Source organism: Mustela lutreola, chromosome 2 (assembly GCF_030435805.1).
Source record: "Mustela lutreola isolate mMusLut2 chromosome 2, mMusLut2.pri, whole genome shotgun sequence".
Taxonomy (NCBI): domain Eukaryota; kingdom Metazoa; phylum Chordata; class Mammalia; order Carnivora; family Mustelidae; genus Mustela; species Mustela lutreola.
In genome coordinates this window covers 60222185-60245376 of record NC_081291.1, presented here as the reverse complement: position 1 = coordinate 60245376, position 23192 = coordinate 60222185, and the positions used below count along the sequence as shown (strand labels likewise).

Genomic DNA, 23192 nt, shown 5'->3' with positions numbered 1-23192 from the left:
ATCAGAGTAGCACTGATCACTGTGGGCCTGGCTTAGCCTATGCCAGCCTCCCATAGGTGACACTGGGATGGGGGCTGGTTTTGGGTTTGTGGAGAGAGGAGAAGGTGCCCTCCAGCAAACTGCAGTGAGCAGAAACCTAGCAGCTGGCAAGGAGGTGGGGTCGATTTGAGAAGCCTGCATGGCCGCACCTCGCGCTGAACTCCAAAGGGGTCTTCATGTCCTTCTGGGTACAAATCAAGGTCCACTAAATGTTGCAAACACAGACATAGAGACTCAGCCCTCAGAATCACCCCCATTTCCTGGCAAAGCACCGTATAATAACACATGAATGCCATAAAGTCACTGAGTTCTTTTTTCTTTTTATTGGCAAAGTAAATATATTTTTATGAAGGACCAAAGAAAATATACATAATTGTAACATATGTACACCAGCTTTATAGATTTTTTATTTCAAATTTACACCAATGTTGATATGTTATTAAAAGATATTTTATGTAGATGTACCTACGTACAGCTTATTTACATACATTCATAGGATGTGAAATAAACCTGTCAAAACAAACTAGTTCATTTGATATTAATTTCTAGACAAAATAAGGAATGCATTTCTAAATCAGAATTCGGAGGCTCTACCTAGTTCTCCTACACGCAATGCAGCCTGCTCCCCTCTCTTCCCCAAAGGGACCATGGAGGCTGGTGTCTGGATCTGTCTGGAAACGGGATGAGGGGATGAGCCATGCTGGTTACAGATGCTCTGGGGCTAGCCGGCATCTGTCTGTCTGCCCGACACTTTAACTCAAGCGCATGCACTCCAAGACCCCCACAGAGGGGGCAACTCAGCCTAATTCCACCTCTGCCCAGGGGCCCGGCGGTGACGCGCCAAGGACTGCCCCACTCCTACCCTCCCGTAGTCAGGCTGAGCAGGAGATCTTGGACAAAGCCACCCTCACACCACAGTGCAGCCCTGGACTTCTGGCCTACTTCCTTCTTCCCAGCATGGCTCCCTCTGGGAACTGACATTTCAAAACTGCACATTTCTTCTGAGCAAAAAAGTGCCAGCCCTGGCCCAGGCAGGGAGCCCAGTGGGAGAAGGTCCAGGCTCCCAGCACTGCCTTAGCACAGGCCGGCCTGCGGGAAGGCACAAAGGCACAAAGGCGGGAAGGCCGGCCCGCAGCCCGGTTGGGGGGGGGGGGTGCGGGGTGCAGGGACGGGGGCCAGCCCCCAGGGACGCGGGCGCGGCTGTAGGTCTTCCTAGGAAAGGCAGCAGGCTGGGGGCTCTGGGTTCCCGCCTCCCAAGCAAGCCCCCATCTTCCTGCACCTCCTGGGCTTCAGAAGGTGGGTTGGCAACATTGTCACGTCCCTCTAAAGAGGCAAATAAATTATTGCTACAAAATAACGGGGCGGGGGAGGGGGCGGGGGCAGGCGGGCGCTCAGTTCACCGCACGCACTGAGCGGCTGCTCCGAGGAAACCGGTGCACCTTGATGTGCTTGGAGAGGTGGTCGCTCCGTGCGAACTTCTTCTCGCACACAGGACACTGGTAGGGCTTCACGCCCGAGTGCGAGCGCCGGTGCCGCGACAGCTCATCGGAGCGGGAGAATCTACGGGACATTCAGGGGTCGTGGTGAGGGAGGCCCGCCCCGCCAGGAGCCCACCCAGAAGGCAGCCGCAGGTGCAGGGCTCTACCCCGCCAGGCAGGCGGGGCCGGCCAGGCAGGCGGGGCCAACACTTCTCCAGGTTTTGAGTTACTTCTGAATCCCCGTGAAAAGTCGCTGTCCCCAGCCCGCCCCTGCCCCCACCCCAGGATGGGAAGAGCGGTCAATAAAAGGCTCAGTGGCGGCACAGCGGTCCGTTCTTGGGCATCTGGGCCTGCGAGCAGCTGGTAAATATTCTGAGGGGCTGTTAAGCCCACCAGAGCCCAGGATTTACTCTCCACAGCACCCTCCTAGCTGCGGAGAAGCTGCCCCCCAGGCAGAACTTAGGGCTCTAGGAAGGTCTGAATGAGGAAGCCCATCCACAGGGGAAACGGAAGTCTGAGAGAGGTGTCTCTTTCCCCGGCACTGAAGGGAACCCCTGGCTCCTCTCCCTTGCCTTCACTACAGCCAGGGCACTGTATGCAGACTCACATTCCTGCACTGCTCCTGGTCACGGCTTTCCTGAAGGCTAGGTCCCCTAAGCTGTCACCATACAAAACCACACCACCACAAGATACTTCTGAGAGTTTAAATGGTTCACCTGCCACCTCCCTCTTTTGGCCTCAGCCTGCCTGGGAGCAAATGCTCCCACAGCCCAGAGGCCACTGAGAATGAGTAGCTACTAATGGGAAGTGTAAGGATCCCAGCTGGGCCACAGGGTTGAGACCGCTGTCACTGACTTCCGGGATTTAAAGCCCCCCCACCCCCACTCCATAACCCTCATCTTGACAATGAGATCCCACTCCCCACACATACATACTTGTCTTCCTCTATGCTCTACCCACATTGACCCATCCTTGGTCCTTCTTGCCACAGAACATTTGCACATACCGTTCCTTCCATCTGAAATGGGCTTCCCTACCCTCTTCTTGCTCCCTCTCTTCCATCACTCAAATGTCACTGCCTCACAAAAGCCCTCCAGGACTGTATCCCATTCTAGGCTCCCACTGCACTAAATGCACCTTACTTTAACTTTAAATTCATTTTCAACTTTTTGGTGAATGTCAGTCTGTGCCATTAGATCATCAGTTCCATGAGGAAAGACGTGTCTTGTTCCCTGTGGTCCATCCCACAAGCAGCCCAGGGCCTGGCACACAACAGGTGCCCATATGTGCATTTACATGAAACAACTGACACAGCAAGCACCCATTGAGGATGGAGGGCTGTCACAAGGAATTCTTCTCAAGTCCTATTGCCTGCACATACACACACACACACACACACACACACACACATATACGTGCACACCATGCAATGCACATGTACACACCCCTTTATACTTGCCACACACAGGCATGCCACAAACATGGGTATACTGCACACACGTGTCCACTCTACATATGTGCACATGCATACAGTCACCTCACACGTGGGTGTGTGTGTATATACAAAAACACATGTGTGCACACACACAAGTACCAGGTCCACCCCTGTGGGTGGAGGCCTTCCTTAATCCCACAGCCTACCAAGGACTAGAAGGAACATGCCTTGGGGAAGGTTCAGCTGGGGAGTAGGAAGGCTTGAGCACTGGACAGGGAGCCTGCCCGGGAGCCCAGAGGACAGGCAGCTCAGCCCAGTTCAGCTACCTCTGGAGCCTAGGACCTGGTCCTGAGAGAACAGCCAGGGGTCTGCACTTGGAGTCTGGCACTCCACTTCACTTCCCAGGGCACCAACTTAGGCTGGCACAGAGCAATGCTCTCAGCATATGTTTGGAATAATGGAAGCCTGACTGGCCCATTTCCCAGATGAGGAAATTGAGGCTCAGAGTGATGAGGGCCTGATCCAGCATCCCTATCATGACAGAGCAGCCAAGGCCAGAGCAAAGGTGCTGGTTATGGCTCCCTCTCATGCCCTGCTCACCCTGGTGACTACAGAATGCCTGGCCTCCTCCACATTGCCTGGCTAGGCAATGTGTGTCTCTGGAGCCCTGAGCCAATGAGGAAGTGGCATCAGTGCACGCTGGAGGTCAGAGCCTGGAGCCTGCTCCCAGGCCAGGGCCACTGCCCCCAACAGGAGTTGAACACACAGCTTCTGAACGGGTAGGCTTGCCCAGAACACAGGCAGGCAGGAAGCCACAGAAATGATGCCACCAGCAATAGCCTTTGCTGAGCCTTCTGGGCACCAGGCACTGGGTTGTCTTGCCCCTTTCTGGTGAGGGAGCCAGGATCAGTACCAGAGAACAGAAAATACCACAGCAAGGGCTCAAAAAGGACAAGGGGCTTGCTAGGGTCACAGAGCCAGCGACATGGTTGGATCCTTTCAGGTCCCTATCCCACTGGGAGCCCTGTGCAGTCCTGAGCAAGCCCAGGAACCATGTTGGGCCTGTTTTCTCACTCATCCAGTGAAGACCTTAGGATTCTGGCCCATCTTCTGGGACTCATCTCAGAGGCCAAAGGAGCTGACACAAAGACCACAGTGGCCCTCTGACCACACGGACACTGAGGGAGAGCCAGGCCCAAGAACAAGTTGTCCCTACCTCCAAACCTCTTCCCTGCTGCCTCAGCATCCTGTGACCTGAGAAGTCACAGACCTGAGAAGAGCACCCTCAGAAGATCCCTACCTCACACCCTCACAAGCATTCTCCCAGACAGCAGCCACTGGAGGGCACGGAAGGTGAGGCAGTGAGCTCCGCCACTGATCAGGGCCTGAGCAAGTCACCAAGCTCTCTGAGGCCCAGTTTCCCCACCTGGAGACAGGGAAGTAACAGATCTGCCTCACAGGACTCTGAGGATTGTAAAAGGCATTGAGGGTTTAGAACAGTGCTCACCACATGGCAATCATTCAATGATTATCTGCAAGGAGCTCAGTGCAGTGCCTGGTCCCTGCTGATGTCTAGGGGCACATGGGTCAGCACCACGATTCATGTGGCCGAGGTGCAGGAAAGGGAAGCAGCCCATCACGACAGCCCCACAACTGGCACACACTGCACCTTTGTGCAAAGCGCCCCTTCCATCAGCCAGTAAGTCACGACTGTCAATAGCCAGGTCTCAAGGACTGTAACGGGAATGGTGCTCCATGGAGTGGTATGGTGCACAATCTGGCCAAGTGCAGGCAAGAAGTTAGAAAATGCCTCGTTCAACAGTAGCAGCAGTGACACAGGGGCTAAGAGAGGAGGCCAGCAGCGTACCACTGGGTCTGAATCCTATCCCCACCACATTCCAGCTCTGGGGCTTCAGGCCCGCAACTACCCTTCTCTGGGCCTCCCATGTCCACTGGGGATGACCACAGTACCTGCCACAGAGGGCTGCTCGAAGTTATTAATATTCATATTAGCTGTGGAAGGAGGGTATTCTTTCTGGATGGAATGGCTTGGCCTTTCCAGAACAGGATGTTCTGTTGCCGTGAACAAAGGGGGCCTGTGTCCGAGAGCATAGCAAGGAAACTTCTAGGAAGGCAGACAAACAGCCACTTCCCAGACAGTTAGATCGCGATAGGAAAAGTCTGTTTTGGGCCCCATCAAGAATGCCAGAACCATGTCCCAAGAGAGGAGGGGAAAAGGAATACTGGGTTCAGGAGCAAAAGCAAAAGGAAGTGGGGGCTGGTTACCTGGCAAATGATGATCTGGGTTGTGGGGAGGGGAGGACACCATTCATTTCACAAAGGGCCATAGGACACAGTGCCAGGGCCAGAACCAGCCCAGCAGGATAAAGAGCAAACTGCTCACAGGGCCACTGGAAAGAGAGGCAGCCTTGGGTGTGGTAAGCTCCCCATATGAGAAGGCCGGCAAGTATTCAGGGGGCTGCCCGAAGCTCAGCTGCAGATGGAAATCCTTCTTCCCTCCACTAGAGCAGGTCACCTCCCATAGAAGGTTTGCCCAGGGGACTAGAGAGAGGTCCTGAGTCTGGGTAGAGGAGGTTGGGGAGCAAACAGCCTGGGTTCAACTCCAGACTGTGCTACCCACTAGCTGTGTGACCGAGGAGACCTTACTTAACTGTTCTGTCCCTCAAATTCCTCCTCTAGAGATGGGAACAGCATCTGGATGCCCATCTTGTGGACTTGCTTGGAGCATTAAATGAGTTACTCTGGAACACTCAGAACATGCACTAGGAGCTACTGTTATTGCCATTGTTGTTGGCTCTTTTCCCCCAGCCCAGAAGCATGACACCTGAAAGAGCTAATGGCCTTGTGGGAGACAGAGAACACCCAGCCATTCTGGTACCAGGAGCAAGGGATTGAGGACAAGGGAAAAGCCAGCTGTGTAGCTTCAGGCGTTGAGTTCCCAGGTGGGAAACATATGTTCACCAAACTGCTGGTGGGTCAGGTGGGACCGAGGCACCCACCTGAGGGCACAGCCAGAGCCATGCCCACGAGCTCCATCCCCATGGGCTCCCTGGGAAATACAGACTGGTGCCTCCACATCACAGAGCTGTTGTAAGGGCGTAACGAGCTTATCTAATGTGACATGTGCAGATAAAGCAGGGACCATTGCAAGACCAACTACCACTGCCATCAGGAGGAAAGTGCTGGGGATAGAGGGCACAGAGAGGATGCACAGAGGATGCACAGAGGGTACACAGAGGGCAGGGGCCTGAGTGGGAGCCTGCATTGTGGAAGGGAGGTTGGTAAGCAGATTGTGCCAGAATGAGAAGTTTGGATAGGAATCTAAGTTTACCAAAGCACATGAAAAGGCCAGAATAGCCTCATAAGGTAATGAGTTCCTTGTGGCAGGAAGTATACAAGCAAGGGTGGAGATTTGTGGAAGGTATTCCTGCTCTGAGAACTTGAAGCAGTGCCCAGCATAGAGTAAATGGTCAGAAAATAGGGCGCATAACTGTCATCATCACTACCACTGCTGTCCCATCCAGACCAAGCTGCCCCAAAGCCAGTCTGTCTTCCTGCCCAAATACTGCGAGGGCTCCCTCCATATACAAGGGACATGTGCATCTTGTGTGCATCTAAAGGGGCTCAGGATTCCTGAAGGCCAACCAGAGACTCTTGCATTCTCAGAGAAATAGCTCTCCCAAAAGGCAGGCACCTTTAGTTCCCTGTGCCTCAGTCACCTCTAACTCCACAAAGGCCTGACCCTATTCCAGGGGAAGCTGGGGAGAAGCTGGGGAGGCCTCTGAAGGCCCAGGAGTGGATGCAGCCAGGAATGGCTCCACAGTCAGCTTCAAGGGACCTTGCTATGCCAGGCATACACCAGCCTACCCCTGCAAGAAGGTCCTGGGCAAGGAGACCAGTGCCAAGGCCCATACAGTGGCAAAGCTGAATCCCCTCCACAAATCCCACTCCCACTTGCTTGCACACCTCCTACCATGGGGAACTTACCATCTCCAGAGGATACTGTGTTGGAGCTGAGACCTGCCTTCCTGAGATGCACTCTGGGCTGAGGATTCCATCTGCTCTCTGGGACAGCCCAGAAGGTGGCAGGTCCCCTCCTCCTAGGGGAATGGGACAAGCAGGCAACCTTCACCAAGGACCACACCCTTTTGCCTCATGGCGCTACCTGACTGGAGGGGCCACTTGCCAAGAGTCAGCAGTGGCCAGGGGACAGTGCCCAGGAAGGTAAGCCCATCATGAGTCGGACCAGTGCTCTGGCCAGCCAGATGCCCAACCCCTCCACATCCCTGCCCCCCACCAAGAAAATATGCATCCAAGAGGAGTCCCTGGGAGTCTGGGTTACCTCCAAAATAGCACCCTTCTCAGACTTCACCCTTTCTGAGTAACAGGACCACCAATGAGAAGGGGGCAGTGCTGAGTGTTTCTGCACCTGACCCTGGTAGGGAGCAGGCCCTCCACTTCACAGATGAGGAAAACTGAGGCTTGGCCGTGGGGACCTCCCCGGAGGCACATGGTGAATTGGAGGCTGACCTAGGCTGAGGCTCCCCACTGTTACCGCCAGCTACTCCCTATCCAGAGTGTCACAATGCCCTTCCCTTCTACAGTTGAGCGCCTGCCTCTACTGCCCCAGTGTCTCGGCTTCTCCCCCCAACCCCAAGCTCCGACCAGCAACACTACATACCCACCTGTGTGTCAAGCCTCACAAGTGGCCCCACAGGTGCACCTATCTCCCCAGGGCCCACTTGGCAGACTGTGCCAGGAGGCCCAGGGAGGGATGGGACACCATTACTGCCACCCTGGTGTCAACCCTGTGCCCACTCTTGCAGAAGCCATGTGGGCCTGTCTGATGGGTGCTTTTGTGGGGTCAGTGGCTGGGTGACACCCTTCATCAGGAAAGACCTCCATAACCCCAGATGCTGTTTGGGAGAAGTCTCTTCCCTGGCCAGCCCAGCACTCCACGGAAAGAGGCAGCAGCATCACATCGGATCTTCCAGTCACTGATCCCACCACACCAAAGCCAGCCAGGACTCTAGGGCCAGCACCTCCCTCCTGGGGCCAACTCTCCAGCGCTCTCAGATGAGTTGGGTCAAGAAAACAGAAGCTGCCAATGGCTCCCCATCGGTCACACCCACACAGACGCACACATGCGGACAGGGTACACAAACATGGGGAGTTATGCAACACACCAAGAAACACACTAAGAAAGCAAGACGTGTACACATATGCACACGCATAGCTGCCCGCCTGCTGCAAGATCCACAGACAGATGACAGACAGATGAGCACACACATCCACAAAGCAGCAGCCACAGCAGCAGTGCACGAATGTCAGTGCACAGGCCGCCCTCCTGGGGGTCCACATTCCTATGGGGTCAGTGTGCTAAAGACTTGGGACAGCCAGTCTTCATGGTACCCCTGGGCATTGGAGCTTCCGGCTACCTGCTTTTCAGGACAAGGTACCCAAGCCCACCCAGGGGCCCGCTGCCTGCATAGCCCTGAGCAAGACCCCTTACCCTTTGAGAGCTGGTTTCCACTGCTGTACCACACAGAATGGAGTCTACAAGGACTCTTCCACCTTCACTCAGCACCTCCTGCCTGGTTGTCCTTTGAAGATTCCCAAATACACCTTCAAGTACCCGCAGGGGAGCAAGCACCAAGCCCAGCCCATGAGTCCAAGAACATCTGCAAGTGAAGCTGGTCCCTCTGGTTGGAACAGAAGCATTTCCAGGTTGTGACTCCTCTGATACAGGACCCTCTGGATCCAATCCCATTGACAAAGTGGTGTGGCCTTGGGCAAGTTACCTAGCCGGTCTGAGCCTGTTTGCTCAGCTGAAAGATGGCAGCGAGGGTAGTACTTTCCCTAGGGGTGCTGTGAGGCCCAGAGGGAGCAGTGCACACATGGCCACAGCCCCCTCGGATACAGAGCCCTTAACTCCATCATTTTTAGCTGCCCTCGTTACTAAGGAGAGGGCCCTTCTGTCATGGCCCAGCTCCTAGCCCTGGGCATGAGCCGCAGCAAACCTTACCTGGTCATTATGAAACTGGAGACCATTTTTTTTTTAGGCTCAGGTGATCACTAGGGATGAGGAAACCTCTGGGCAGCCATGCCAGCTCTGCCCCACTCCCTGCCTGCCCCCCTCTCCCTTTCCTAATCAGCCTTATCTAACGGTGAACCAGGCCTTGACCGCACACCCAGGGGAACAGAGATTCATCGGCCATGCTCAGCGCCCACCTTTTCACCTGTCATACTGACCTCCAGCCGCAGCCCGGCCAGGTGCAGGCAAAGGGCTTCTCGCCTGTGTGCCGGCGCAAGTGGGCCTTGAGGTGGCTGCTTTTGGTGTACATCTTGCTGCAGCCGGGGAAAGTACATTTGTGCATTTTGATGAGTTCTGCTGCCGGATTTTTGGGGAACTTCTGGCCCACGAGTAGGCCAGTGGGGCCAGGGCCCAGGGGTCCCGACCCAATGGGCTTGGCAGCAATGGGCACAGGGGCAATTCGCACGAACTTGGATGACAGGTTCACATTGGAGGAGGGCACCACCTGGGGCACAAGTGCGAAGGTCTGACCCTGGATATTGACCAGAAGCTGGGCCACCTTGACACTTTCCGGGGCCTGCCCAGGGGAGGCGGGCTCCGTGCCTGACTCCTGCTTCACCTGCACAGGCTGGATCTGTAGCAGCACAGGGATAGGGCCATCAGATGCAGGCCCCCCACCCGAGCTCTGGCTGCCGCCCACACCGGCACTGCCCAGAGGCGGGGTGCAGCGCTCTCTCCCATTGGACCCAGGATGGAGGTGGCTCCTATGTGGCCCGGCTGAGAGCTGGTCACAGGCCTCCGCGTCCTTGCTGTTGCTTTCTGGGGTCTCCTTGACTCCCAGCTCCATGTTCTCTTCCAGAAACTCTTCAATCTCCTCCAGGGTGGGCTGGAAGGGCCTTGGGACGTCATCAGGGTCACTCACAGGAAATTCGGGGAAGCAAAAATGCTCCCCCTTCACAGGTGCCGTTGCCCTCCGCCAGGCCCCCCAGGCCATGGAACCACCGCTGGCCCCAATGCCACCACTGCCACCACTGCCCAGTGTGGCCTGGGACAGCAGGAAGTCCAAGATGCTGTCCTGGCCCTCAGCACCTGGCCCACCACTGTAGCAGGAGCAGACGGCTTGTGAGTCTGGGCTGGCGCAGGAGCAGAGGCTGGAGGCGTCGCTGTCATCCTCTGAGAGGGGCGAGGGCAGCCTGTGGTACGCCCGCCCTCTGGCCAGCCTGTCACCCAGATAACCAACTGGGCATTTCGGCGACGAGAAGGTCTCGTCCACTGGCAGCAAGTGGTCCACCATGCTGGCCTGGCCGTGCCGTTGGCGGCTGCAGAGAGGAACAAAGGAGGCCTGGTCAGGAGGACGGCATGTTCACCTGCCACCTTATGGGCCTGTGCCCCCACTCTGCTGCTGGCCCACAGGCTTCTAATGCCAAATGCCTGGGTCCTGTCTCCATCCCATCCCGTGGGAGAACTCTATCTGCAAGAGTGTTTTCCGAAATTGCACCACCTGTTTGCAAAAGAGCACTCTCTAAGCCCATTGCACAATCCAGGGTACTTTTGGTTTCAAACAGGTTTTCCAGAACAATTCGGTAAAGAACACCCGTGTATCTGTGAATGATTGAGCGTGAATGCATGTGAGCAAGAAAGTATGTGAGGAGGCTCTCTGTACCCTGAAATGGCCAAGGTTGGGGAACCCCATCCAGCTAACTGGAGTGGCTGCATTTCTGAGGACACCTGACCTCAGCTCCATTCTTGTTGAGTCACTGGCAGGGGAAGGAGATTGGCCATTTGCCCTCTGACCCCTGGGTGGTTGGGGCCTGAGTAGAGTTGCCAGATTGAGCAAATAAAACTAGAGGCCACCCAATTAAATCTGATGTTCAGGTTTCAAAAAACAAGCAACTTGTAACACAAGTATATCCCAAATATTAAATGGGTCATGCTCTTATTAAGTAATTATTTTGTCTGATAGTGAACCTTAATTTAGCAGTCCGTATTTTAATCAGGTAAGTCTAATTTGTTGGGGAAAAGAGAAAAAAGATTAAAGACCCATATGCCCCTGTCCTCACAGTCTGTTTCCCCATCTGAAGGAGGGACAGCTCGTCCACCCTCCCATTCTCAGATCCCTCCGGCCTCACCTGCCTCCTCTGTGAAATGGGAAAGGCAGGGACAGAACAAAGTGCTCTCAACTGTACCCAGGCACTTTATTGAGGCTTTACCACTAGGTGAAGAGGACCCTGCCCCACAGTGAAAATTCAAGAGTGCAAAAGTGGACCCAGGTCCCAGCACTTGCATGGCCACTACCCCATGTTGACTTCACAGCCGCTAGTGGGATGGGAGATAAAATGCCCTTGGCCTGTACCCCCCTCCCCCATGGTGCACTCACCACCTCAGGAAGGCTCAGCTAACTCCCGTCTTCCCACTAGACCATGAACTCCATGAGGGCAGGCTAGGCTGCTGCGTCTCCAGGGTGTTCCCAGCTCCCGGTGTGGCAGCTGGTGCCCAGGAGGGGCTCAGAGAATATCAACAGAGAAGAGAGAGGACATCTGCCTCCTCTGAAGGCCATGCTAGGTCTGGTGTCCAAGGAGAGTCAACAGTGTACAGCTGTAATGGGGCCACCTATGTGGACCTTTGTCCCCACCCAGTGACCAGTGAGGTTTGGTAAAAGAGAACGTTCTATATCTGAAGCCAGAGATTCTCTGCTGCCTGTCATCACTCTGCACCCACCACTATGCTCTGTCTTGAGGACTACTCCTGGACCTGGCACACAGCACTACCCAATAGTCAACAAGTCAACAAGCCTGGCCAGGGACAGAGACCTCTCAGGGCCAGCTAGGATCATCATCAGCTGTGCATTCCCCAAATCTGTTTCCCTACCTGTTTCAGGCTCCAATGATCTCAGTTTCCCACTAATCCAGGAAGCTTCATGGAGCTCCAGGAAACTAAGGCAAAGTAGATGCTCTTGGCAAGTCTGCGCCCCAGGGCAGTTTCACCAGGAGGACATTTGGCTCTTTGATTTTAAATACTCATCTGAGGATTTAAAACTGGGAATTTCAAAATACACACTAGTCACCGAATTAGGTGCTAAGAAGAAATGAAAGTGCCAGATAATGTGAAGGGCAATGAGCCCACACTGGGCCCTAGGCCCTGCTACCACCCCTTTAACCCACCCTATGAGCAGGAGGTGCTGCTCCTGCCTCTGCAACTTAGCTGGGCAGACTCAGCCAGGTAGCACAACCTATCTGTGTCTGTGTCTTGGTCTGTTGGGTAGGGAGGCTGCCAGTGATGCCTACTTCCCGGGTTGCTGAAAGAGTTCAGTGAGCTAACACAACTGAACACTTACAACGGGGGGGCCACACGCAAGTGTGAGTCAGTACCGGTCACTGGATTAACCTCCAAATAAGTGAACACATATTGTTTCTGTTCCTCTGTGAGCCTAAGGAATCAGGGGGTCTCCAGCCTTCCTGGAACCCAGGCCTTAACTGGTGGGAAGAGGCAGATCAGGCCATGTTCTTGCCCACTTAAAACTCTCCCCTGAAATGTGATCACCAACTGAATATTATTACATGATAGTAAGGAATTACTGTTAATATTTTTAAGTGTGATGATAGTATCACAGTTGATAACTGAGATATTCACAGATGAAATGGTATATAAAGAAAGAGTGGGGGAAATAAGTGAGTATAGTAGGGTAGGGTAGGAGAGAATTTCTATTAACTTCTCCAAAAATGTGACCCCTTCTCTCCCAGCAGCCCAGCACCTGGGCCTTGCCCATCTCTCCCAGACCTCACATCCACCTGCTCCACTCCACACTGACTGTGCCCTCTCTGTGGTTCCCTCTTCCCCCCAGTGCTCCCCAGTGGGAATGCTGTATTTAGATCTCAGCTCTGAAGTCACTATCTGGGGCGGCGGGGTAGAGCGCTTTCCTGACACCCTCTATCAAATTATCCCACATTATATTCTTCTAGCAGTTGCTACCAGGAGGAAACTAGAGTGGTTATGTTTGTGTACTTTATCTTCTGTCTACCTCCCCAACAAAATACAAGCTGGTCTGACTATCAAGTCCACCACTATCCTAGAGTCTAGAACAGGACCTAGCACAATTTGCTGAGTGAATGAGAGGTTCTCCAGGAAGTCAGTCAGGCAGTAGGGGTGAGGGGATTCCACCAGGAATAGAATGGCCAGAGTCAGGCAGAAGGGTTTTAATGCAGGCTGAGCAGCCTGGGCTGGACACTCAGGCACTAAGAGCGAAGAAGGGGCTCTGGGGCTACCCTGGGTGCTGGAGGTAGAAAAAGGGCCCGCCAGGGCAGGAGGGAGCCGGCCTGGGCGCTAAAATACAGCAGCACATGGCTGGGCCAGAAGCACAGCCAGCATGCAGGGGGAGGGGGACACACTGTTCCGGGCACCGTCCCGGCCTACAGCCGGACTCCGCCCCCTCCTCCCTGCCCTCCACCCCCCCCACACCCCCCCACCCCCGCCCTCAGCCGGGCCAGGCCTGCTGTTTATCCTCCCGGGGACACAGCGGCAGCAGGAACAACATGTAATTGATAACAAGCCCAGCGCCGGCCAAGGGCTTGCCATTGGGTCAGCGTGCAAATCACGGGGGTGGCGGGTGGGGGGCGCCCTTCAAAATAAGAGTCTCTCTCCCAGCGCTATCCGCAGGCCCCTAAGTCGCACAGGCCGGGCGTCCTCCCACCTGTAGGACGACAGGGGCTCCCAAGAGCCACCTAGTTCTTGGGGGAAAGGTGATTTGAGGGACTAAAGCATTTGGGGATTTTTGTCGGCTCCCCAGGGACTGGGCGAGAAAACATCCCCTCTGTGTCCTGGAGGGGGGGTGGGGGGTGGTCCTTTGGGAATACCACAGTGGGGAGGAAAGACGGAACCCGAAACAGACGGCTAAGGTGGGTGGGGGCGGCCTCTCCTCCGTCCCCTGCCACCCCCTGGCCACCGATCTGCTCATGTTCAGTAGAAAGAACCAAGGGGCTCCGAGTGGGTAGTAGGAGTAGAAGACGTGTGAACAGTGCGGGTGTGTGCGAAGGGGTGTGAGTTCGTGTCGTGTGATTGTGCATGTGCGGGGCGTGGTGCGCGGCAGCAGTGTGGCTTTGCCAGAAGGTGTCCCCGACATACTCGTCCGTGGAGCTGACGTGGGTGCCCGCGCGGGTGTGGGAAGGTGCGTGGGAAAGGAAGACGTAGGGGACCAGCTCAGACCCCTCGGTGAGCCCTGGAGCTCTGCCCGCCGGGCACCATGCCCTCGGCCCGCACCCCCATCCCCCGGAGGACACGGCTGCGGTGACCGACAGTAACCCCACCGCCACAGACCACTCCGTCCCCCATTCCCGGCCCCCGACCGGCCGGCGCGTCCGCCTGTCCGCTCCTCTCACCAGGCCCGGCCGAGGACCCGCCATATGGGAGGGCCGGCCCGCAAGGCGCGCACTACTTGCGGGACCAGGTGCTGAGGCGGAGGCCGGGACCTGCGCCGGGAAAGTGTCTAGGGGCAACTGGGGTCACTCTCCCACGGGCTGGTCCGATTCCCGGGCCAGCACAGGGGCTCACCCAGCTCCTCTGACATTTCCTCGGACACTCGCGCGGAGCTTGGGACAGCGGCGGGGGCACCCGGACACACGACCAGAGGCCAGTCAGCACCCCCCTGCCCCACGCGTGCCCCAACCAGCCTCCTGGGCGCCCGGAGCCGCGTCCACGCAGCCGTCCGGCCTCCCCAAGCTTTTCCCACCTGAACTTGGCGCACGCCCGGCTAGCGGCCAGGCCCCGGCGGTCCTGAGGCCCCGGGGGCTGGGCTGGGGGCGGCGGCCTGGCTCCCGGTCCGGCGGCGGCCGCGTGCCCAGCCGCGGGTCCTGCTTTGGTTTGCTCGCCCGCTGGACCGCGGGTCGCTGCGGCGGAGCACTGGCCCGCCGCCGCTAGCTCGGCGCTCACTCCCCGCGGCTCACGTGACGCCGCGGGCGCCGCGAAGGCTCGCAGGAGGCTCGGCCCCGGGCGCGCGCCCCATTGGCCTGCACCGCGCGTCACGCGCCCAGCCCCGCCCGCAGCCCCGCCCCAGCTGCGCCGCGAGCTGGGCTCCGCCGCCGCCCGCGCTCACCCGTTGCAGGAGCCACCCGCCCGGTGCGGCCCGCGGTCTCCAGCCGCTTTCCCTACCCAACCCACCACGGCCGTGGGCTCGCGGCGTCCGTGGGACCCGCTTCTGAAGGTCGGTCCCCAGGTGAGAACGTGAGACGGGCCTCGGGCCCCGCCCAGAGCCCTGAGATTGTTCCAAAGTGGAGGTCCAGGTGGGGATTGTGGGCCGCGCGGGCCAGGTCTGCCTCCACTCCCACCTCCGGCCCGGCACCAGCCGCTGTGTCTCCCGCTGAGAGCCGAGGAAGTCGGGGGACTTGCCTTAGGCAATCCGGCATGGTCTTTCTGCTGAGCAATCACGGTTCTTACCCCCCAGGGAAAGTGAGCGCTCAAGGCGCTGCCTCCCAGACTTCTCAGAAGATCTGAGAGCGTTTGACCCCTGCCTCCAGTCACTGACACTCGGTGTTTGGGCCACTCTCCCCAAGACACAGGGGTGCTCCACAAGCTGCAAAGGCCGTGCTCAGGCTGCTGTAGTCCGCAGCAGTCTGGGACGCGTTAGCATTCCACTCAGGGGTGGAAAGAGGGACTTGCCCAAGAAGTACGAGTGAGCCCAAGGTTCCATGCACCCTGCTATGCCCTTTACCCCTGTGGGATCCTCAACCAAGCATTTACAGATGAAGAAACGGACTCTGAGGGGCTGTTGTCCTCCATGGGTCACTTAGCTGGTAAGGAGAGAAGAGGGGGTGAGGCAGAGCCTCTGTCCCAGGGAGGGCATCTTCCAGGCACCCCAGGGACACGTGAGCAGAGGTCTTTCTAAGGAGTTAACATCTTTTCCTTTCCTGGCCTGGGAGGTGAAGAGCGTTTTCTCTGCTCCTCTCCCAGGACACTGCCAGAGCGGGAATGCATGGCCAGGAGCTGTCTGGGCTCTCTGGAATGCTGTGGGTCTGGGCTCCTGCATCCATGCCAGGGCTCACCCTTGGATCATGTGGTCCTCCCTGTGCACCCAGTTGGGGCCAGGGATGCAGCCCTGCTGCCACCCAGAGCCAAACCACCGTTTGGCCAGCAGGTTTGGAGGACCCTTGTGTAGAAGATGAAATACCTCCTAGCAGCTTGGGCACTTAGGTGGTCAGAAACTGACAAGCAGAGAACAATAAATACTCTGTGGCTTCACTTCCATGTGGAATCTTAAAAACTAAAAACGAAACATTCCTAGAAAAAGAGATCAGACTTGTGGTCACCAGAGGATGGGGGAGAGGGAATTGGAAAAGGTGGTGAAAAGGGACAAACTTCTAGGTATAAGATAAACAAGCCCCGGGGGCTGTCTGGCACAACTTGACATTCAACACCGTTGTGTGATGTACTGGAAAGTTATTAAGAGAGTAGATCCCAAGAGTTCTCACCAGAAGGATTTTTCTCTTCCTTTTTTTAAAGCTTTTCCTTTTTATTATTTCTATATGAGATGATGGCTACTAAGTAAACTTACTCTGGTAATTATTTCACACTATATGTGAATCAAACCATTATGTTGTGCATGCTAAACTCATACATTGCTGCATGTCAATTGTGTCTCAACAAAACAGGGGGGAAAAACCTGAAGGAAAGCCAAGAAGCTCCTGTTACAACCTGAGTCAGATCATGTCTCTCCTTGACTCAGAACATTCCAGTGGAGCCCAGCTATCACAGCCTGCAATGCCCTACAGGATCTGTACCCCAGCCCCCATTATATCCCTGATCATACTGTCTCCTCCTTTCCCCTTGCTTACATCACTCCAGCCACACTGGCCTCCTTGCAGTTTCTCAAACATACTAGGCACAGTCCTACTTCAGGGCCCTTGAATGTGTTGTTCTCATTGCCTATACAAATTATTTCCCCACAAATTGCATTGTTCACTCACCTCCTTCGGGGATTTGTTCAGATATTATCTTCTCAGGGAACCCTGCCTTAACCATTCAATCTAACACACTCCTTAATATTTCCTATTCCCATATCTTGTTTAACTTTTTTATTGGCATCTATTCCCTGCTAATGTATTATACATTTTACATTTTATTTTGTTTTTGTTCTTTTCCAATAGAATGCAAGTCCCACCAAAGCAGTGATTTCTGTCCATTTGTTCCCTTCATAGCTCTAGCACCAAGCACACAGTTAAGTGCTCAATCGCTGAATTAATGGTTGTCTGAAAGACTTAAAGCAAACAGGGTCAGCCTGAGGAGACTTACACAGGGCTAAGGAACCTACCCCAAATGAGTTAAGAAGTTGGTTCCTGGAGAAATTAGAAGACCAGTTTTCTCCCCAAAGAGACCCAGGACAGCCCCAAGCTAGTTTCCAAGGACTGCCTTTGCACAGAGTCCCTCCCCTCTGATTCATTCTCCTCCTCCCTCCAGCACCTGGTTAACTCCATTCATCCTGGGGATATCAGCTCAGATTTAACTTTGTAGGGCACAAAAACCCTATTTCCCATAAAACCATAAAAATCTTATTTCCCACCTTCAGGCTACACAGGTCTCACACGTCTTCATGGCACAGTGTTCAAAATGTAGCAGGGGCTCAGTAAATTTGTGTTGGGTAAATAAACAAATGAATGAGTGGATGGGGACACTGGCAACCTACGTAACTGAATGTCCACCTGAGCAGCTAGCTACAGCATCTATCCCAGGCCATACTGAGGGAGAGAAATGCTTCCAATGCAGCGGGGGGTAGTCTTCCCTGCCAGGAAGAAAAGGAAGCAAGGTAGTGCCCTTCCAAACAGAGATGACAAAGAAAAAGAAACATTTCTATTCACCAAAAACCTCTAATATACTTGCCCTATGAATTAATCCTACCCTATTTCTACATCATTTCCTATAGAAAAGGACCTGAGTCCCCAAAGCCTATTCAGCTTTGACTAGTCACAAAGGCCCCAGCAACAGAAGTGGGGCTTACCTCTAGGGCAAACTTTGGGCAAGTTCGTTTGCCTGTCCGAACCTCAGTTTGCTCATCTACAAAATGGGTGGCAAGACCCCTGTCCTAATTGCCTCACAGGGTTGTTGGAGGAGTAAATACAGTACTAGATGGGAAAAGGTGTTAGGGAAATTGAGAGACTGGGAAGAGACAGTTCTCAGCACTGGGCAATGCTGGGAAATGGGAAGCCTGGCACACAGTCCCCCAGGCAGCAGGAAGATGGCAGTGCAGAAGGTCAGTAAGCTCAGGCACCTGGGTGGTTCTGTTGGTTAAGCCTTTGGCTCTGGTCATGATCCCAGAGTCCTGGGATCGAGTCCCGCATCAGGCTTCTGCTCTGCAGGGAGCCTGCTTCTCCCTCTCCTTCTTCTTGCTACTCTCCCTGCTTGTGCTCACTTTGTGTGCTCACTCTCTCTCTCTGTGTCAAATAAATAAAACCTTTTAAAAAAAAGAGAGAGAGAGAGAGAGAGAGAAGAAGAAGAAGAAGAAGAAGAAGAAGAAGATCAATAAGCTCTATCAGGGCAGCAAGGAGCTCCACCTGGGGAAGAGGGAGCGGCGTTACTGAGAAGCATGTGTCCAGGCCCCTTGGAGAGGAGGATTCCAGGGCCTGCTCAGCCAGAAAATGCAAGAAAGCAAGTGGCCACATTGTTGATGGGACCAAGGATATGGATTCCCGGTTGTCTTAGAGATTTAAGCCCAAGCCTCTTGGACTGACATCCAGGCCATTCATTTCAGTAATTCTTTAAAAAGATAATACCTGCTAACAAGACAGTAAACAATGTGTGTTGGAGAGGATGTGGAGAAATGGGAGCCCTCTTACACTGTTGGTGGAAAAGCAAATTGGTGCAGCCACTTTGGAAAACAGTCTGGAGATTCCTTAAGAAATTAAAAATAGAGCTTCCCTATGACCCTGCAATTGTACCACTGGATATTTACCCCAAAGATACAGATGTTGTGAAAAGAAGGGCCATCTCTACCCCAATGTTCATAGCAGAAATGGCCACGGTCGCCAAACTGTGGAAAGAAGCAAGATGCCCTTCAACGGACGAATGGATCAGGAAGATGTGGTCCATATACACTATGGAGTATTATGCCTCCATCAGAAAGGACGAATCCCCAACTTTTGTATCAACGTGGACAGGACTAGAAGAGATTATGCTGAGTGAAACAAGTCAAGCAGAGAGAGTCAATTATCATATGTTCTCACTTATTTGTGGAGCATAACAAATAACATGGAGGACACAGGGAGATGGTGAGGAGAAGGGAGTTGGGGGAAATTGGAAGGGGAGGTGAACCATGAGAGACTATGGACTCTGAAAAACAATCTGAGGGTTTTAAAGGGGCAGGAGGTGGGAGGTTGGGTGAGCCCAGTGGTGGGTATTATGGAGGACATGTATTGCATGGAGCACTGGGTATGGTGCATAAACAATGAATTCTGGTACACTGAAAAGAAATTCAAAAAATAAAAAATTAAATAATAATAATAATGATAATACCTGCAAGGGCACCTGAGTGACTCAGTGGGTTAAGTGTCTGCCTTTGTCTCAAGTCATGATCTCAGGGTCCTGGGATTGAGCCCTGCATCACATCGGGCTCTCTGCTTGGCGGGGAACCTGCTTCCTCCTCTCTCTCTCTCTCTGCCCGCCTCTCTGCCTACTTGTGATCTCTCTCTGTCAAATAAATAAATAAAAACTCTTAAAAAAAAAAACCTGCGCATTGTGTCAGTGTTCAAGCGCCACAGAAAGGCATGAAATAAAAAGTACAATTCCACTTAGCCTCAGTCTCACTCAGCATTTCTGCTTTGGTTTTCATATGATGTAACTGTAAATAATATGCTTGTCTCTTTTGTGTTCATAGTGGAAGCGATGGATGCCCCCTCCCTGTGTGCTAGACATTCTGTGTCTGACCTTCTGCCCCTGCTCCGAGCCCTCAGAGGCTCATCTGCACAGGCCATGAACAAGGGCCCTGTAGTTTCCAAGAGGGTTTGGCAGGTGACAGGCACTGGTAACAGATGAGGATGTGGAGGACATGCAGTTGGATTTGTCCCCTACGGGTCAGTGGCAGGTGGCTTTGTCCTTCCAATGGGTGCAGCTCCTCCCGGGCAGCCCGGCAGAGCTTCCCGAAGCCCCTCCTCCCCTAACCTTGCCCAGGACACCTCTGCCTCCTGCTGCCCCCATCCTCACCCAAAATCACCCCTCCTCAGCCTGTTTGGGGGCAATCCTGCTTGCTGGTGAGCTCCAGCTTTTAGTTCAACAATACAGCAGCACTCGCAGTGTACCTCACAGGTGTTCACTTTCTTTGGTCTTCACAACACCCCAGAGGCCAGCATTACGGATGAGGAAAGGCTGCTTAGAGGGGAGCGTGTCGCCGAGGAAAACTATGCAACGCCCAGTGACGCAGTTACAGTGGGGTCCGCACCCACTCACCCCACCATGGTCTGTCTGGTCCCTTATGGGCTCCAGAGGCCCAGCTGAGGGAGCTTGGGCACACAGCTGAGCCCACAGTAGGGCCCCGGACACCCACAGCCAGATAGCAGGGCCTGTCCTGAACGTGCTTGCAGGCCTCACCAATTCTGTCATTCTGCCACACGGGCAGGGCCCTGTGTGTTGTCACGGAAGCCACATCCCTGAACCACAGAGCATCTGCAGGTCTGGCCTCCCACATCTCCCCCAACTCCAAATCTTCCCCAGATATCTCCCCCTGAGCCCCTCACAAACATCACAAAGCAAACGCATCCTAAGGAAAACCTGCCAAGCCTGCCCCTCGGCCCCAGTGTACTAGGAAGCGCAGGCTGCTGTAATAGCACAGACCAGACTTAAACAACAGACGTGATTTCCTCACAGCTCTGGAGCCCGAAAGTCAGAGATCAAGGTGTCGGCAGGGTTTCCTTCTAGGAATGGTGGTCTTCTCCCTGAGTCCTCACATGTTTGTCCCCCTGTGCATGTCTGGGGTCTAATGTCTTCTTCTTATTAAGAACACCTGTCAGATTGGACTTGCGTGCACCCCAATGACCTCATTTTACCCTAATTATTTCTTAAAGACCCTATCTCCAAATATAGTACATATGCTGAGGTACTGGGGGGTTAGGATTTCAATGTATGAATTTGGGGAGCATAATAACATCCTAACCCCCTGGTGTGCCCCCATTCCACTCTTGCCTCACCCAGGGCCATGTCCAGAACCTCCCACCTAGTCATCTCTGCAACTGTCCCCATTCCACCTCCTTCACTCTCCCGTGGTGGGATACAAGCGGCCAGCCAGGGCGGTCTCCTGTCTGGGGGCCCACGTTAGCTCCCCATGACCACAGTAAAAGGCCCATGCCCTAACTTACCCTGGTATTCAATGATCTGAGTGACACAACTCTAGCCAAGTGTCTGCTTGCTCCCACTTGTCCCACCCCAAGGCAACACTTTCTTTTGGACAGCCCTACCATGGTCAGAGCAAGGACTCTGGACAGACCTGTCTGGGATCAAATTCTGCTTGTGTCACCGCTGAGCTGTGTAACTTTATGAAAGTAGTTTCTCCTTTGCCAGCATACCTATAAGATGGGGACATATAGGGGACAACAGCAGCAGTGCCTCAGCCATGAAGGTGTCCTACTCAATCCCTTTCTTAAAGGGCTGCTGTGGGGATCCTTGCTGACTCACAGCCTCAGCAGCACCCTCTGGATCTGGTGCAGCTTCGGGCAAGAGTAAGGATGTTAGGGGCTGGAGCCAGGTGCTCCTACCTGACCCCCTGATGCCCAGCGTCCCCAAAGGCCGTCTGAGCTCTGGAGCCCTCTACCAAGTTGTCTCCAAGCTGCCCTGCAGTGTGAGGCTCTCTCTCCCCCGTCCTCCCTCCTTAGCTTTCTCCTTTCCTGGATGCCAGCCCCTTACCTAGATCTAAGACTGTCCTCACTGGATCCCACTTCTTCCTCCTTCCCCTCATCCTCTATAGGCACCCCCACAAGCCTCTTGCACATCTAAACCCTTCTTGGCATCTGCTCTCTCAAGATAAGAACTGGCACAGGTAGGCTGTTTGAGGGTTTAGAGATATGCACGGAAACCTTAGAAAAGTGCCTGGAACAGAGTAGATAAACCTGACTCCCAGCTTCCATGTAGCTCCCTTATGAAGGCCATTCCCAGGGACTTGATTCACCCTATCCATAGAAGATTTCTTTTATAGACCAAGCCTTCGTAAGTTTCCTGAGTGTGCTATACTTCCTCTGACCACAGGGCCTTTGCACGCACTGCTGCTCCCTTTGTTGTGAACACTCTTACCCCTCTTTCCTGTTAGCTCAGATATAACTTCTCCAAGAAAACATTCCTGACCTCCTTTATATGTTTTCCCTACACCAGGTATGTCTCCTTCAAAGCATTTTTCAAGGGTTATTCTCTTATGGGTGTGTTCATTTATTTCATGCTTATCTCCCTGGGGCAAAGATTGCCAGTCCTCAGATATTCATCCATCCCTTCCCAGAACTCCCAGTTTTCAGCAGAGCACAGAATTGCCCCTAAAGAAAACTTGTATTCTGCAGCTTCCCTTGCAGCTGGTCAATGGAATATGTGCAGAAGTGATGGTTGTCCATTCTGAGTTTCCCTGTGAAGGGAAGGGGCGTGCCTCCTGCCTTGTTCCCTTCCCTCTTCCCTGCTGGCTGGAAGGCTGGTAGGCAGACAAGGGCAATGGGCAAGGACAAGGTGGAGGAATACAGACCCCAACAGCCTCACAGACTATACCGCCTTACCAGTCTTGGCGTTGAAGGACAGAAAACTAAAGTTAGTCTAGCTTGTTTAAGCCAATATTACTTTGGGTCTCTGTTACAGCAGACATTTCTCTACCTGCAGAACAGGAAGCTCTGTGAAGACAGGGAATAGGTCCGTCTTGGCTATTACAACATCATCCTGCCACCTAGAAGGTCCTTGATTAATGGATGCTGAGCAAGTGAGTGAATTCTTTGGGGGCTGGACCCTTTCTTCATCTCCTCAGTGACCCTCTGCAGCACCCAACTCATGGAGTGAAGTTGGAAAGAAATCTAGAGCAGCACTATCCGCTAGAAGTTTCGGTGATGGAAGAAATGTTCCCCATATCCCTGATGTCCCATAAGAAACCATATGCGGCTGGCAGCCACCGCCCTGGGCAGCACATCAGAGCTGGAAGGGAGTATAGAGAGGATGTCATGCAATGTCCCCTCCCCCCGTGGAGTAGCTGGCA

At 54.1% G+C, this 23192-nt stretch overlaps 1 protein-coding gene and 1 long non-coding RNA gene across 6 annotated transcripts; one reads left to right on the top strand and one right to left on the bottom strand.

Moving 5' to 3' along the window:
• Positions 1–339: 339 nt before the first annotated feature.
• On the bottom strand, positions 340–14957 carry KLF15 (KLF transcription factor 15). 5 transcript variants are annotated; one of them, XM_059161959.1, is made up of 5 exons: positions 14730–14957; positions 9226–10326; positions 8486–8675; positions 6961–7073; positions 1461–1599 (listed from the first exon to the last, which is right to left on the bottom strand). In XM_059161959.1, coding segments are annotated over exons 2-5 (1380 nt in total). In that variant the 5' UTR covers positions 10302–10326; positions 14730–14957; the 3' UTR covers positions 1461–1598. The 5 variants fall into 5 exon arrangements, with proteins under 5 accessions (XP_059017947.1, XP_059017946.1, XP_059017945.1 ...); XM_059161960.1 differs by lacking the exon at positions 14730–14957 and adding an exon at positions 11385–11986; XM_059161964.1 differs by lacking the exon at positions 8486–8675 and having other exon boundaries at positions 340–1599; positions 14730–14956.
• Positions 14958–15088: 131 nt separating this feature from the next.
• LOC131824323 (uncharacterized) lies at positions 15089–19710 on the top strand. Its single transcript, XR_009350825.1, has 2 exons — positions 15089–15212; positions 16645–19710. It is a non-coding gene; the product is annotated as an uncharacterized LOC131824323 (long non-coding RNA).
• Positions 19711–23192: the final 3482 nt, after the last annotated feature.